At 37.3% G+C, this 15989-nt stretch overlaps 1 protein-coding gene and 1 pseudogene across 2 annotated transcripts; both read left to right on the forward strand.

The window, feature by feature from the left end:
• Positions 1-1529: 1529 nt before the first annotated feature.
• LOC113759087 lies at positions 1530-5968 on the forward strand. 2 transcript variants are annotated; one of them, XM_027301692.1, is made up of 5 exons: positions 1530-2234; positions 2856-3084; positions 3590-3697; positions 5230-5397; positions 5839-5968. In XM_027301692.1, exons 2-5 carry the CDS (start codon positions 3067-3069, stop codon positions 5941-5943), a joined length of 399 nt encoding a protein of 132 aa, XP_027157493.1. In that variant the 5' UTR covers positions 1530-2234; positions 2856-3066; the 3' UTR covers positions 5944-5968. The 2 variants fall into 2 exon arrangements, with proteins under 2 accessions (XP_027157493.1, XP_027157494.1); XM_027301693.1 differs by lacking the exon at positions 1530-2234 and having other exon boundaries at positions 2923-2945; positions 3025-3084.
• Positions 5969-8595: 2627 nt separating this feature from the next.
• On the forward strand, positions 8596-10000 carry LOC113759086 (annotated as a pseudogene).
• The last annotated feature ends 5989 nt before the right edge of the window (positions 10001-15989 follow it).

Below are 15989 nucleotides of genomic sequence, written 5' to 3' on the forward strand. Positions count from 1 at the left end.
AGTGATGAAGAGCAGGTTATAATTGATCAACTTACCAGAGGATCCTCAAGGCGAGGTATTGTTTCTATTGTTGGAATGCCAGGTCTTGGAAAGACAACATTGGCTAGGAAAGTGTACAACAATCAAAATGTTACACGCCGCTTTCATTGTCGTGCATGGTGTTATGTTTCCCAAGTATATGAGAAGAAGGAATTACTGCTCAAGATTTTACATGACATGCATGGGCTTTCTGATGAGATTTGCCAAATGACTACCGAAGATCTTGAATCAAAATTGCGTCAATGCTTGTTGAAAAACAAGTATCTCATAGTTATGGATGATGTGTGGGATGCTAGAGCTTGGAATGACTTGCAAAATTCATTCCCAGATGACAACATTGGAAGCAGGATTCTAATGACGAGTCGTCATTGTCACGTGGCCTTGGAAATTGAACCAAATGGTGATCCTCATTTACTTCGCTCACTTTTTGAGGATGAAAGTTGGATTTTGTTAGAAGGAAAGGTGTTCCAAGGAGAAGGTTGTCCCCAGGAATTGTTGCCAATCGGAAAGAAAATTGCTCAAAGGTGTGGTGGGCTACCTCTAGCAACTGTTACAATTTCAGGTCTTCTGCAAAGGACAGAAAAGAGCAAAGAATTTTGGGAAAACATTTTAGAAAGCTTGAGTTCCGAAATAATGAGTGATCCAGAAGCTCGGTGCAATGAAATCTTTGAACTGAGCTACAAGCACTTGCCAGGACATCTAAGAGCATGCTTTCTTTATTTGGGTGTTTTTCTGGAAGAAAGAGATATTCCTGTGAGTAAATTGATACGTTTCTGGCTTGCTGAAGGTTTCATTCCAAACACTGAATCAAGGAGATTGGAGGATATTGCCGAGGCATACTTGGTGGATCTAATTAACAGAAGCCTAGTAATAGTCTCCAAGAGAAGATCCAACGGGCAGGTCAAATCATGTCGCCTTCATGATCTTATACTTGTTTTCTGCAGATCGAAGGCCAAAAGTGAGAATTTCTTGCAGCTGTTAATGAAGTCTGATGAACCATATTCTTCTTTTCCTAGCTCAGATTATGGTTTTGAATTTGATTTTCACGATCATTTAGCTCCTGTAACATATAAGGCCTATAGATTGAGCATTTTTCTGAAGCGAAATCATTTTGTTGAATCAAGACCTTCTGGCCCGGGCACTCGGTCTTTGATATTCTTTGCCTCCACTGATGCAGAGCCCAGATGTCCCTATGACATCTCATTCATTTGTCACAACTTCAAATTTCTTCGGGTGTTGGATTTTGAAAGCATCAATATTGGTGTCTCCTTTCCTGTTGAAATTGGACTGCTGGTTCGGTTGAGATATTTAGCAGTGAGTGGGTACTTGCAGTATATCCCAAAATCAATAGCCAACCTCAGGAAACTAGAAACTTTGATTGTGAAGGGGTTGCGTGGTAAGGTTGTCCTACCAAAAACTATTTGGCAAATGACAAGTTTAAGGCATCTTCATTTGAACATTCATGTTGCATTCAAATTGGATGATGAAGAGCTTGGAGGCTGGTATCAGTTGGAAAATTTGGTCAGCTTTTCCCGTCCATCTCTTTCTTGTGGTGAAGATAGTGAACAAGTAATGAAGAGGTTTCCATATCTTCGCAAACTGAAATGCATTTTCTTCGAATCACGGAAGTCTTCCAGTAATTGCAATCAATTTCCAAGATTAAGTTCTCTAACTCATTTGGAGTCGCTCAATATTTTTTACTATGGGAGGCCTATTAATACCACTGAATTCATTCTCCCGTCCAATCTGAGGAAATTGACTCTTTCAAACTTTCACCTACCCTGGAATCGTATCTCGGCAATCGGGAAGCTACCAAAGCTGGAAGTTCTCAAGTTACTTTCTGGTGCCTTTGAGGGGCCGATATGGGACATGGGGGATGAAGAGTTCCAGGAACTTAAATTCTTGAAGTTAGACAGTTTGAACGTTGCCCAATGGAATGCTTCTTGTGATCACCTTCCCAAACTTGAACGCCTTGTCTTACAAAATTGCAAAGAACTTGAGAAAATTCCCCATGATTTTGCAGAAATATCTATGCTGGAAATGATTGAGGTGCACTGGTGCGGACAATCTGCAGAAAATTCGGCAAAAGGGATTGGGGATTCAACTGGGGAGATCAAAGTCCTAATCAGTAGTTCATATGTTAGATCGTGAACATATTATGGATTCCATCATTGCAATCTTCCACTCATTTGCAAGTACATGTCACTATTTTTCAGTAACTTATTCGTTTTTTCAATTCATTTCTGAGATGATATTTCTTCGTTGAGGAAATGTGACTAGCTGAAAAGTATTAAGAACTTCAGTTTACCAAAAGAATATGAATTGGAAAGTTTTGATCAATCTGGATGGTCATTGACTAACTTTTCTTTGACAGTTTTACGTCAGTGGCTTTTGTTGTTTCTTACTGATACTACGTCTTTAGTCAGTTAAATTCATTTTTCTAGTTGGTTTTCATCTTCTCCTTTGGTTTTATACACTCACTTCTCATCACTATGCTAAGTTCAACAATTAGAGCTGGGGGTCCGTTAACTTTTTGTTTCTGCTGCAAAGACCAAAAGTGCAGAATGATTGTGGGTTTTTTTATTTCTAGTTCTTTTCTGCTGGTGAATCTTGCAGGTTAACATTGTTAACGAATCATGAGGATCATAATTTTTTGCTTGCACATCTTTGACATGTAACCTAGATATGTGTGCTTGAGATAGATCTGGTCGGGACTTTGTAAAAATTTCATAGTCAATTATGTGAGAGCAAGTCTAGAACTTGTGGCTTGGAAGATACATGTTGGAAGAAATTGAACAGGTATTTTGAACCTGCAGGTTTTGTTATGGAGAACAGAGTTAACGTTGTTAGCTGAGAAAGCTGGTTGCATTGCTCCAGTAACAACGTGCAGCACCAGAATGACAATGGTAATTCTCGGACGGATATAATCTTTTCAAAAAAAGTGCACTTGCGAAGATTGAAACTTGAGAGTGTCTCCTACTACAGACTAGTCTGCTCTGTTGAATCACCAGTGCAACCAAGCGCTTCATGCGAATGACCCTGGAGGTAATCTTCATTATTCTTGCTTTTCACTGTCAGGATATAGCTGTCTTTCTATAGCAATGCTTCCCTGAAGTAAGCATATGTTGAGAAGGGGAGGCGAGCCTAAAGGGTCCTAAAAACAGGAAATGAAAACTACCAAATCGAATGAGAAGAATAAAACCAATAGAGCATGTTATCTTTGTGGAGATTCATGTCAAGTCATCAAGAGATCTTGAAGTTTATCTAGATACTTATGTGGTCCAGGAAGTTGAGGAAGATTTAGATGTAAGCAGAAGCGTGTTTATTCTTTTCATCAATACTTTTTAAGATATGCTTCTTCTGAATCTATTTACTAGGAATGTATGATTAACTGCAAAACCTTAAATATTCAACAGACAAGATTTGTAGAATGTGGCATATTTGTTGAATCTGGACATTTTTTTTATTCGTTTAAACTTTTTTCAGAGTTTTACATCATTGTTTGTTTGTTGGTTTCATTGTTTCATATAAATTTTCTTAATTTTCTCAGAACTATTGGGCATTCCTTGAGAAAGAGGGGACTGAGTTTAGGGATCTGTTGAAATGCACTGGAGGTACAAATAGGGGAGTCAGTTACAAAGTAATTTGGGACCTACAGGTACTTCTTCGCCTAACTCATGACACAGGTGTAGCTTTATTGTGACAATAAGTTACAAAACCAAGAAGCTTAGTTTTCAAAATTGCTGTGGGAATGAGAAGCATGAGTAACTTATTTAAGCAGCAGATGCAGGATTCCATTTCTCTTTTCTTCTCAGATGAAATTACGAGAAGTCTGAAATAAAATTGCGTATCTCATATCAAGTCTAGTGACACTATATTCAATTGGACCAACAATGTTGTTTTATTGGATGCATAGTTGTCTAGTGACACCATCGACAGTTGTGCTATTCTTCTTTTATTTTGGCAAGCATTATTGATTCTGTTGCTGTTGCTTTGTCTTCCTATAGATCCTGGAAATGACAGTTCCGATGTTACTTAATAGGAGCATCAAGAGTTTATTTTGAACCTGCAAAAGAAAAAGCATGATAGTTATTTGTCTTTCCTGTCCAGAATTTTGTGAAAAGCATGCAAGACAGAAGCTTATTAGAAAACATCCCTTCCTAGAATGTTCATTTTTTGCTCTACAAGAGTGGAGTAATCAAAATTAGAGCAGTAGTTGAAACTAATGAGGGGAAGAAGTTTATAGGAACTTGTAGAATTGACTAATAATGTTTCAGTGCATATGCAAATGCAATTGACTCTTAATGAGGGGGTGAGGGGGTGCCAAGGCAAGAATTTCAATCTGAATTCTGAGCTTTTCTTTGTGCTCTCAATTATCTTTAAATCTGGTTGCTACCTTTTTCTTATTTCGAAAGGGAAAACTGCCCAGTTACTATCTAAATGATGTACATTGTCCTCAAACCATACTCAAGAAGCAAGGTGACAACAATGAGATGTGCTGGAGAGCATAATTATTTTACCCATATTTAGAGGGATTCATCACATGCTATTTATTTTGGGGTAAAAAACAAAAAAACTCCCTGTGGTAAATCTAATACACAGAAAAGCCCCTCGTGGTTTTAAAATATACAACACGACACCCCGTATTTTGAATTAAATTGTAAAGGTGACGGAATTCGTTAAACTTAACGGAAATGGACGAAATGACCAAAATGCCTTGATATAATTAAGCAAAAGACAACTCAAAAAAATTATTTGTTTTATTCTCTAGATAGAGAGAATTGAGGGTTAAGGGGTAGAACAGGTATATTTGTTAAAAATTAGGTATAAAATTTTTTTTTAGATTCCAATAAGTCATTTCCGTTAAGTTTTAACGGATTCCGTCACCTTTACAATTTAGTTCAAAGTACGGGGTGTCGTGTTATATATTTTGAAATCACGGAAGGCTTTTCTGTGTATTAGATTTACCACAGGGGACTTTTTTATATTTTACCTTTATTTTGTAACAGAGCTTGTCTTTTAGAATCCTGGAGAGCATAACCTAGTTGCTGAGATTCTAAGATTTACCAAATTCACTTTTATGTCATTGTTGCCACAAGTCATCATACAAATGGTATGATATAGTTTGTCAAATAACTTGGTTAAAAACTGATCTTGGATTTCTTCTCCCTGTAATTCATAAAAATGCAGAGATGTGCTACTGGGACAGATCCAGTTATTCTTGATTTAAGAAGCATGGGAAAAGGTCAGGTTTGGGCAAATGGCCATAAAAAATACGCAGACATTGCATTCTTGCTGCTCCAAGAAATGGTTTCAGAAGAACCCCGTCTCTATGTGGGAAACCTGCTCAAGGCTTGTGTAATCTGCTCCTTTAGTAGCACTAATTTTGTGCAATCCTGACATAAAGAGTCAAAAACTTTTATGCTGTAACAAGTTTAACATTCTTTCTTAGTACAATGATGACAATCGTTCCAACTATAATGCCTACTTTGGATAGAACCATCTAAAAAAAAAAAGGAAATGAAAAACATCCCTCTTAGGCAAGAACAGCATATAAATCTGATAAAGTTTGTAGCTGATGCTTTTTGTAACTGAAATGCAAAAGAAAAGGAAGCAGAAATTTTATTAATTTTCAACCCTAGGCAACCAGTTTTTTGTTTACGAATGGCTTTGTAGTTTTTGGGATTTATGCTCTCTTACAGTAATTTAAATTAGCTTTGAAGTGCATGTACTTCATTTATCATACTGATCAACACGTACTAATGAAGGTAAATAACTATCTAAAGAAATATAATGCAGGACCTTCATATTCACAAAAGCACTCGTGGGCATGAAAGCGGGGGCAAGAATGGTTTTTCAGTTTTCAGTGACCAAGATTCGGCTAACGAAATTCAAAATGTATGATGCAAAACAACGCCTCGGATTTTGATACAAGTGAAGTGCACGTGTTGGTATCAACAGTAATGGAATACTCTATTAGATGTTTGCTACACAGTTGCATAACTTATTAAACCATATAGACTAAGGGCGGAAGCCCGGTGTCCACGTCGGACGTGGTCGTCCACCGCGTGGCGGCTTTGGATTGGTTTGATGGTGACGTTGGCGGAATGCATTGGTTGCCGAGTGTTCTCGTTGCGCCCCAGCCTTTCTCCTTGCATGGTCGTGCTCCTGTCTCTTTCGCAGGCACTGTTTTCCTCTGCTTTGCAGGCGGTTGGTTGACAGTCTCCTCTGTACCGGCTCCACCCACTTGAAGCTTTCCCTCCTTCTCCACTCTTCTTCCTGCACTCATTTTCCTTCTGCTCTCTGCTGCTGTGTTACCTACGCATCCTGAGCTTTCTCCCCTTCACACTGTACTATTTACTTTCCCCGTTTGGAAGACCCATCTTTCTTTTTCCTTTGGTCCTGTTTGCCTGCACTGTTGTTTCCTTGCATCCTTAAGCTTCGGGCCGTCGGGCCCCTCTCTGCTCGGTCGTCCACCTCCTCTGCCACCAACTGCTTCTGTTTCCACTCATAAAATTATCTTCTTGCACGCGTCCTTTCTCCGCCGAATTTATTTTGGCGTGTTGCCTTCTCCTCCATTTTCCTGCTACATTGCCTTGTCCACGCATTTTTTCCCCCCTCTTTCTCCCCCACCCTACAGCTCCCTTCCCCTCAGCAATCCCTGTTCCCCCTCCACCCCTTACACGCCACCTTCACCTGCTCTCTCCTCTTGCCTCCTGACCGATTAGGTTGCTGCCATGATGGCCCATGTTCTCGCTTCTGCTCACCTCTCCCCACAATCAAGCATTTTCTCTTCCCTTCCTGTTTTGCTGCTTTTGCTTCTCACCTCGCCTTGTCCTTGCCGCTGCACCGGGTAACCTCTCCTGCTTCTTTCCTGCTCTTCTCCGCCCTCTGCTCTCCGGTTTGTCTTTTGCATTTTTCTTTCCCCCACGATGGTTCTCCATTAGCCCCCCCCCTAAATTTTGCTCTGCATCGACCTCCTCTCTCTGAATTTTTCCTAAACCAGTATGTGTTCCCTTTTTGGTTCCTCAAATTTTCCCCGTATGCCTTTGTATGCTGCAGTTACACTCTTCCCTTTATTTCTTTTGCCATAAATTACTTTTTGTTGCTTGCAACTTTATGCAGCTGTTTCTCAGCTCACGTGCGATTTCTTCCCCATATTTTTTTTAAAAGCTTTCCTCTCTTCTTACTTATGCAGGTCGATTTCAGCTGGTTCCTCTGCCTTGTTCTTCAGGTTCCACCTGTCTATTGCTACAAGTAATTTTCTTTTTATTTGCTTTCATCTGTTATGTTTCTTTTGTTCTTATTGTTATTGTTACCGGTTACTTCTGAAATGGCTTTAATGAGCATTCTGAAAATTATGTTACCAGCTTTAGTGTATTTCAAGATGTAAAGAAAGTGGAGGAAAAGCTTAAACTTGATGAGGAAATTGGAGAAAATGGTGCCAAGAAGGATGACACTCCGAATGAGCTGTCACAGACAGGTGAGTTTTTGTTTAATGGGATAGACAAGGGTGCTGAACATAGCAATAATGGGTTGGGGACTTTTCAGAATTATGTGAACGATTCAGGGGATACTAGTGAATCAGTGAGGTTGCCGTGGGAGAGTGAGAGTGATCAACAATATCATGAAAGGAAAGAATTAAGAAAAAGTATCACTGAGGTGGCAGAGAAAGTAATATCTGAGCCTGAATTGAAGAGGCTTAGGAATTTGGCTTTAAGGATGGTACAGAGAATAAAGGTTGGGCCAGCCGGTGTAACGCAGGCGTTGGTGGACTCTATTCATGAGAAGTGGAAGCTGGATGAGGTGGTGAAGCTGAAATTTTAAGGTCCTACTGCCATGAATATGAGGTGGACACACCACATTCTAGAGGTTAGTTTTTCTTCATAGTCAGTTATGAATGTTAGCTTTTACTGCAAATACATGATGTCAGTCTTCCTTGTATCAGTTAACTGCTAGCGTTGATGTTTTTCTTTTATGCTGGTTGAAGTTAGCTTTACGTTATCCTATTCTATGGTTATAACATCCTCATTTGCAATAATTTCATAAATTTGCTTTACCATTACGACTGGTTCGAATGAATATTACTTCAGTTTTGTATGCAATCAAGCCTATTGTATGCTTATATATAGTGTACTATGCCTTCTGTCAGAGTAGAACTGGAGGTTTGGGTTATTTGGAGATGAGGCAGTACAGTGGTATTGTACAGAGGCATGGGATACAAATTAGATTGTGTATGGTCGTATACTAGATAAGGAAAAAGAAATTTGAATCTTCAGGAGTTCAGGTGAATAATTTTGCTCGAAGCATCGGTGCCTCATGCTGTGCTGAACCATCGACTGCTAAATCTTATTCGAACAACCTATCAGTCAAAGAACTCAAGGATCTAAGTGAGCTCGACCTACTGCTGGACGGACTTGGTCCGCGGTTCAAAGATTGGTCAGGGCGTGAACCAATGCCTGTTGATGCTGACTTGCTTCCTGACGTTGTTCCTGGATATAGACCCCATTTAGGCTTCTACTTCATGGGATAAGACATAGTTTTTGTGAGAAAGAAATGACATTTTTCCGTAGCAGTGCCAGAGTATTGCCTCCACATTTTGCCCTAGGTGTGTGCCAACTCATTTGTGCTTTCTCTTTGTTTCAGATACTGAGTACATATCTATGGAGTATGTTTTTACAAATATCTAGGAAGAAACAGACAACTGCAAGGTCTGGCATTGGCAATGTTAAAGTTGTGGGAAAAGTGTGCTATTGCAAAGATAGCGATCAAACGTGGTGTACAGAATACTTGCAATGAAAGAATGGCAGAAGAACTCAAGGTTGGACATCTGAATCCCTACATACATACATACATACATATATATATGAGTTAACGAATATTTTCACTTATGAGTATGTTGAAGAGTGTGAACATTTGCTTGCTCGCATTTTTAATTTCTAATCTGATTCATTGAATCTCCAGTCACATTAAACGCATGGACAAATTGTTGAACCTGAAAATGAGTGAAAGCACCATGAACTGTCTGTTAGTTTTTCTTTTATTTGTATTTGCATTTCAGTGTTTAAATAATCAGCTTCTGAGCAAGTCTTCTTTTTTGCTTGGTGCTCTTAAAAGAATTTGTTCCAGTCATGCTAATCATTTGAGAAACAGTAGTTTACTTTCTTTTTCTTTTCTTGTAAGGAATGTGATATCGTTGGTTGATGTACATCTTTCTTGCTAACAACATTCTGATTTGATTCGCTTAGGTATTAACTGGAGGTACACTATTGTCAAGAAACAAGGAATATATCGTATTTTACAGGGGAAATGATTTTTTGCCATCTGGTGTTAACACAAGCATTGGTGGAAAAAGAGAGAGAGAAACTGTTCTCCAACAGGAGAAATAGCGCGTCAGAGAGCATTAGCCCTGATTGCGTCAAATGTCGAAGTTGCTGAACGGCCTTTAGTTGCCGGAACACTTTCCGAGACAAAGGCAGCAACCTTGCGCTGGAACAACCAGGCAACTGGTGAAGATTTAGAGAAGATGATGAGAGATTCAGCTGTAGCAAAGCATGCTGCTTTGGTTAAATCTCTTGAGAACAAGCTAGCTACTGTAAGTGGCAATATATTAAGATGAGTCTTTTTTTTGGAAAATGCAGGCACTACTTTTAGCCCATTGTAAATATTTGGCTCTATATAAACTTTCTGCTATTTGCAGGCAAAAGGGAAGATAACGAAGGCCGAGAAGGCTTTATTGAAAGTGCAAGAAAATTTTGAACCTGCTGAACAACCCACTGACTTGGAAACTATAAATGATGAGGAAAGGTTTTTATTTCGGAAAATGGGTCTGAGTATGAAACCATATCTGTTTCTAGGTAACTATTGCTGTTTCTTGAGCTTTACTTATTAGGAAATCTATCTGCTGTAGCCATGTAGTGGGACCATGCGATCTAAAGTCACCAACGTTTTCTTTTCATATCAATTCTGCACTGCTATTTTGTCCAGTTCTTTTGTTTGTGTATCATTAATAGGTAACAGATGAAAGCTAGGAATTAACATGTTCTGGTTTTTAGGAAGGAAAGGCATTTTTTATGGTACCATTGAAAATATGCACCTGCACTGGAAGTACAGAGAGCCGGTGAAGATTTTTTTGGAACAAAAAAGTCTCCCACAAGTCATATAGCTCCATTTTCTATCGCTAATTTTCATTCTCGCCAATATTACTAGCTAAACGTTAATTGGGCATTTATACCACCGCGCACAGCGCGGTGTTACCACCTAGTTCCATACAAAAATAAGCAAGTTTCAGACGAAGTTTTTTTTATTTGGTTTTGCACAAAATCAGCTGACTCAGAAAAACACCGAAAGTGTGTTTCTTGTCTTAGTTTTGGTTGGCTGTAAAAAGGGGTGGCAGTTCATATTAAACTTAATATTAAAAACTTGGATACCCAATTACCCATTATTTGAAAAAAATTATTTATTATAATATTGTAGCTTTTTTGTGATGGATGTATATGAGATAAAATAAATAAATAAATAAATAAAAATATAGTTCAAAAATGTGTTTATGATATAATTTAAATCTTTTTTTTTCAAATAATATAGTTCAATCACTCACATACGTACTAAATTTGGGTCTAAAGAGGAACTCGATAAAGAAATGGTTCAACGGATTGTTGGTTCAGTAAATGGATGGTTGACACAACGGGGCATTATAATTAATTTAGATATAAAATCTCATGATTTTAAATACAAGATATATGATTAGACAAGAACAAAATATATTACAACAAATTTTTATTGAATTTTTTGTAAGTTTTAAAATAATTTATTTCTAGAGTAACGACAAAATAAATTTAATAGGTAGTTTATCAACTTTTAAGTACAAAATTACTTTTTTTTTAGCTTTACCATATTTTTGTGGCACAAAATTTGAAGTGCTAAATTCTATTTGGAGTGATTTTTGTCCTCGGAATAAAATATAGTTATATAGCATTTTAGTCTTCAATTTTTAAGTTTTTAGAATAATGGGGGTGAAGTACTAAGGTTTAAAGCATTTGAAAGGAGCGTTTAAAAAGAAAAATAAAAGTGAAAGCGCAGGAAAAATGAAAGATTCGTAACATTTGTTGAGTTGAAAGATGCGTAAGCACATCGTCTACTATACTGGTTTTTCTGTGATTCTTATAAAAAATGTGGGTTCTTGTTTGTCCTCCGCTTTGGTTAATTTTTTTTCCAATTTGTTTCCACTCTTTCCCCTGCCTTTCTTTGCTTCAATCTCCTTATCATTTGCCATTCATTCCCTAGCAATTATTTCCATTATGCCTCTGTCTCATTGGACATGGATATTGTAGCCCGCCGGATTATGATAAAAAAAAATAAAGGAGCTTTCCGTGTAACCAAAAAAAAAAGACGATACAGCATACACAAGCTTCAGAAGAATGCTTGTGATGAAGAAAAAGTTAATGGATCTCATATACGTACGTAAAATACAATGCAGTGTGCAATATGAAAATCATGCTTATTGTCTTTTGACTGATTTTCCACCAGTATCCTACTGGATTATATCACCATTAAATACCCTCTTCATCAAATTACACTGACTATTTTTTGGGTAATTTCCCTTTGTTGCTCCTATTTTTTTGATTAATTTCCTTTTGTTGACTCTTCTTTAACTTTTACTCCAATTTGTATACAAAAACAATATTACACTTAATTTCTCTTGGCTAATTTTGTTTTCCCAACTATTGTGACCCCTACTTGTTTCAATTCAATTGCATTCTACCAATAAATTACACTAATTTTATACCACTTCACCTTTGTTATCCATTGGCTTATTTTATTTTGTTAACTTCTGTCACAAATACTATCTTCAATTCAATTATATGTATTCTACCAATATCCTGCACCATTAGACTACAGTTAAGCACACTCTGGAGAAAATTCCACTTACTATTTGTTTGTTCGATTTCCTTTGTTAATTCCCCTAAAACTATTTACGATAAGATTTCCTTTGTTAACTCCTCTAAAATTAATTGAATTGTACCAATATTTTACAAGATTAGGTAGCCATTTAAATGTTCTCTAGACAGATTAAATATCTCAAGTTACTTTTTTCCTACCAGTCATTTTACTCGAATGACACTTTCCAAGGTAACGTTTTAAACCACTAACTTTCTTCCTTCTTCATTATCACTCGTTGTTTAAGCCTTCAAATACATTTCTTCCCGTTGACTTTGTACGAATTTTGTCCCAAATTTTTTCCGTTGCTCATTAAACCACTTCTTTCTGATTTATGCCTCACATTTGAAGCTACTGCTCCTGTTTACTGGTTTTCCTCTCTTTGGTGAGTTATCATCTAAGGTTTGCTTACAATCTGCATTTATTCATCTAATTTCCATCAATTGAAACTTTGTTATACTAGTGTATTTATTGCCATGCTTATAGTTTTTTACTTGTCTTTTATACACACTTTTTTACCTGTCTTTTTATGCTTACAATCTGCATTTATTGCTCATGTTATTTATGCATTTTTACATGGCAACTTCATTTTCTTACAAATTTCCTACCATGCAGTCATTGATAATTCTCCTCTCCATGCTTTTATTTGCTTAGAAATTAGTATACAAATTCTAGCACCCTATATTTGAAGATTCATATGTGATTATAGTTATTAGTGCATAATCATATAAAAAAAAACCACTACCTGTGACGCCCCCATTTCTCCCAAGGGTGAACCTAAGGGTATCCGTGGGACGCCTGCCCAACTCTCGTTAGGACTCGAGACAAATCCAATTCAAACCTAATCTAATACTAACAATGAAAGTCGGAATAAAGGTACGAAGTCATTTCCATACATAAATATCCAGTCTTACATCACAATTTCAAATTTACAATCACTTTCCCCAAAATATACAACATCCAAAAGTGTCTAGTCAATTACAATTAAAACACTAATACAAAAGTGCCTCAAGTCGGCATTTGCTTAACTTCTTCCAATCGGGTTCCTGTTAAGGAGAACAAACTAATGGAATGAGCCAATACTCAGTGAGGTCAAGAAACACACATGCAAACACATAATCCAAGTAGTGACAACAATTACATTGTAAGTAAAGCTATCAAGTTCGAATGATTCGCATTTCGAATAGGAAAAATAAACAGAAACAATTCAAGGATACTGTAACTCTCAGGAGCTAAATTCCATGTAGTCGAGTCAAAATCTTGATCACAACTCATGTTGACACTCCGTCAACCACATAAGTATTAAATCCGTAGATACACCACTTTTCTTCGAATCCCGTCACCGTTACACCCCCTTACCGGGCCCGCTCATCAAATTTTTGATAATACTCGAGTATATCATGGCAATACTGCGCGAGTAATGCCGAGCAAGATCTCTCCAATAGATCATACTCTACGAATATCTCATGATTTGCTAAGCTTATCGACCAAGCCCATACTGGCTCGAATCGCAAAGTTAACCAACGAGTTTGGGCGTCCCCCGAATACGAATACAAATACGAATACGAATATAAGTTGATGAGCAAAGCTCAAATCGACGATTCCAAAAGGAATCACAAATACGAATCACATATACGAATCACAAATACGAATCACATCCACATTACTATGTACAAGTCGGATATGCATTCACATAGCAAAATACGAATATAATTTCATTTGAAAGAGAACGAGTGCGGTAAAGTACACACTCGTCACAAAATTTCAAATTCACATAACGGATAAGAAACAATTAACCACTTAGCAACAAATTCATGCACTTGACACTCACCAATCGAAATAAGAGAGTGAGTGCGTAAACAAGCCCTTAGGTGTTCCTCTTGAGATTCTCGTGAAGGTCTCCTTGAGCACCTGAGCAAATAATAGTTATCTATTACACACTATCACTTGAAAATCCTTTCTTATCAAGAGAGGGATTGTACACTCGTACAATCTAGAATATACCATGGAATGGGGTTTTACTTGCTCAAAATTCAAGGTTCAAAAGTAGTGTTTATTAACACAAGGAAAAACTGATTTCCTTCATGAAGACAAGTACAAAATGGTCAATTAGTATTGTGAGAACCCAAAAATTTTCATATTTTCTCAGCATTATTTTATTTCTTTGCCTACATTTTATACTTTCCTTGGAAATATTAACATTTTTATGCATTTTACAAGCAAGTACAGTTTTAAATTCATTTTCCTAGTACGAGTTAGTGTACGTTAAATTTGAAACACATTATCGATGTGGGACCCGCTAGTGCGATAAATGTGGTGATTAAAAGTGAGTTTTAGATGATATTAAGTGTGGGATTAGAGGTGATAATAATAAGTTAGTGAATTCTAAGTTCAAACCTTAGTATACGCGATTTAAGAAAAACCGGCTCGAACCGGCGGGTATCGCTCACTACCGATTGAACACACCACTTGACTACCACTTCCCTACCACCACATATCCTTGATATTGTTGCAAAATATCTCCCTCATCCTCAGTCCTTATAGCCGAAATATTTGACCCAAAATGCAAGGAAAAAAAAACAAAATTTTAGTTGGTTTTGGTGGTGACAAATGTTGGCCACCTATGGTTCCTTGACCAAGCCAATGTCTTACCTTCTTATCTTTCATTTGAGTTCATTCTTCACCATTTTTTTTCTGTTTTGGCCGAGAGCAAGGAGAGGAAAAAGAGTGAAGAGAGTTTTCAATTTTCAACCTTGAATCCAACCTTTTGAGTGCAAACAAGAAAAACTAAACCGATTAATCACTAGTTTGGAAGCTTGAGAAGCTTGAGGAACCAAAAAATTTCAAGAAGAAGTGGAGGATTCTTCTTGCAAGCTCTTGTCTTGAGGTATAATGGTTGATCAACCTTTCTTTCTCCATGAATCATGATTAAGTTGGGTATTAATATTAGAATTGTGCTTGTGATGCTTGTTTCAAATGGTTTTGATGATTGGAGTGATGAATTTTGAGTTAGGGTTTTGATTGATTCACTTAAATTTCTTGTGGGTTAGGTGTTATATGCTGTATATATTTGGTATATGATCTTGTAAAGGAGAAAGTAGTGGTAGTTTTAAGGTAAAAATGTGAATTATAGCTTGAATATAACAAAATTCCAGATTTCTGGAAATTGTAGCTTCAGTTCTGCCTGGTTCCAGTTCATTATGTTAGAGGCCGAATTACACTTAGTATAAAACATGAAAGTTGTAGAGAATGATGTTTTATAGTTTTCTACAAAATTTCAACTCAATCGGAGTAATGTAGCCTGTGAAAAGACAAACATACCCCTAACTCTCATAGGTTTAGTCCAATGGACAATTTTGATATTTCACAACACTAACTGTGTCTGTTAACCCTGATGTGTACTGAATTAGCCTTTAGCCAAAACACAAAAGTTTCAGTGCTATGTCTTATCTTTCCAACGCCCCTAGAATCACCTCATTTGGACTTTAGAAGCCTGAGTTATGGTTGTTTACGCATAGTACGGTTAACTAGCCTGAATGTGAGATTCTGGTTCTGTAAATGGCAATTTTGACTTAGATACACTACAAACTGGACTGACTGTCTTCATCAAAGTTGTAGGCCTTTGTCTTAGCTTCGAAATGGTATAAATTTCACCCCAATCCGATAAGCGTAGCCTCGGTTGTGTCCGTTACGCAAAACAACGTCAAATCTGTCTTTTATTTCTTGACTCAACCTTCATTTCCGCACATGCTCCTAGCTTGATTTTGTACTTGTATGACTTGGAGCCTATGGAATGGCTATTGAAATGAGATGATGTTGTGTATGAATTTAGGATTGATTGAGAAAAAGAATGAAGCCATAAATGGCTGGAAAATGGGTAAATACAAAGGGCGTGCTGCCCAAATTTACGCTCAAGAACTAGGTAGATATACTTGTGACTTGAGTAAGGCTTGAGAGCGAATACCATGTGAACCATCTAGGGTATTTGCGTCTTCTTTTATTGAGGTACA

This window comes from Coffea eugenioides, unplaced genomic scaffold (assembly GCF_003713205.1).
Source record: "Coffea eugenioides isolate CCC68of unplaced genomic scaffold, Ceug_1.0 ScVebR1_908;HRSCAF=1667, whole genome shotgun sequence".
Lineage (NCBI taxonomy): Eukaryota > Viridiplantae > Streptophyta > Magnoliopsida > Gentianales > Rubiaceae > Coffea > Coffea eugenioides.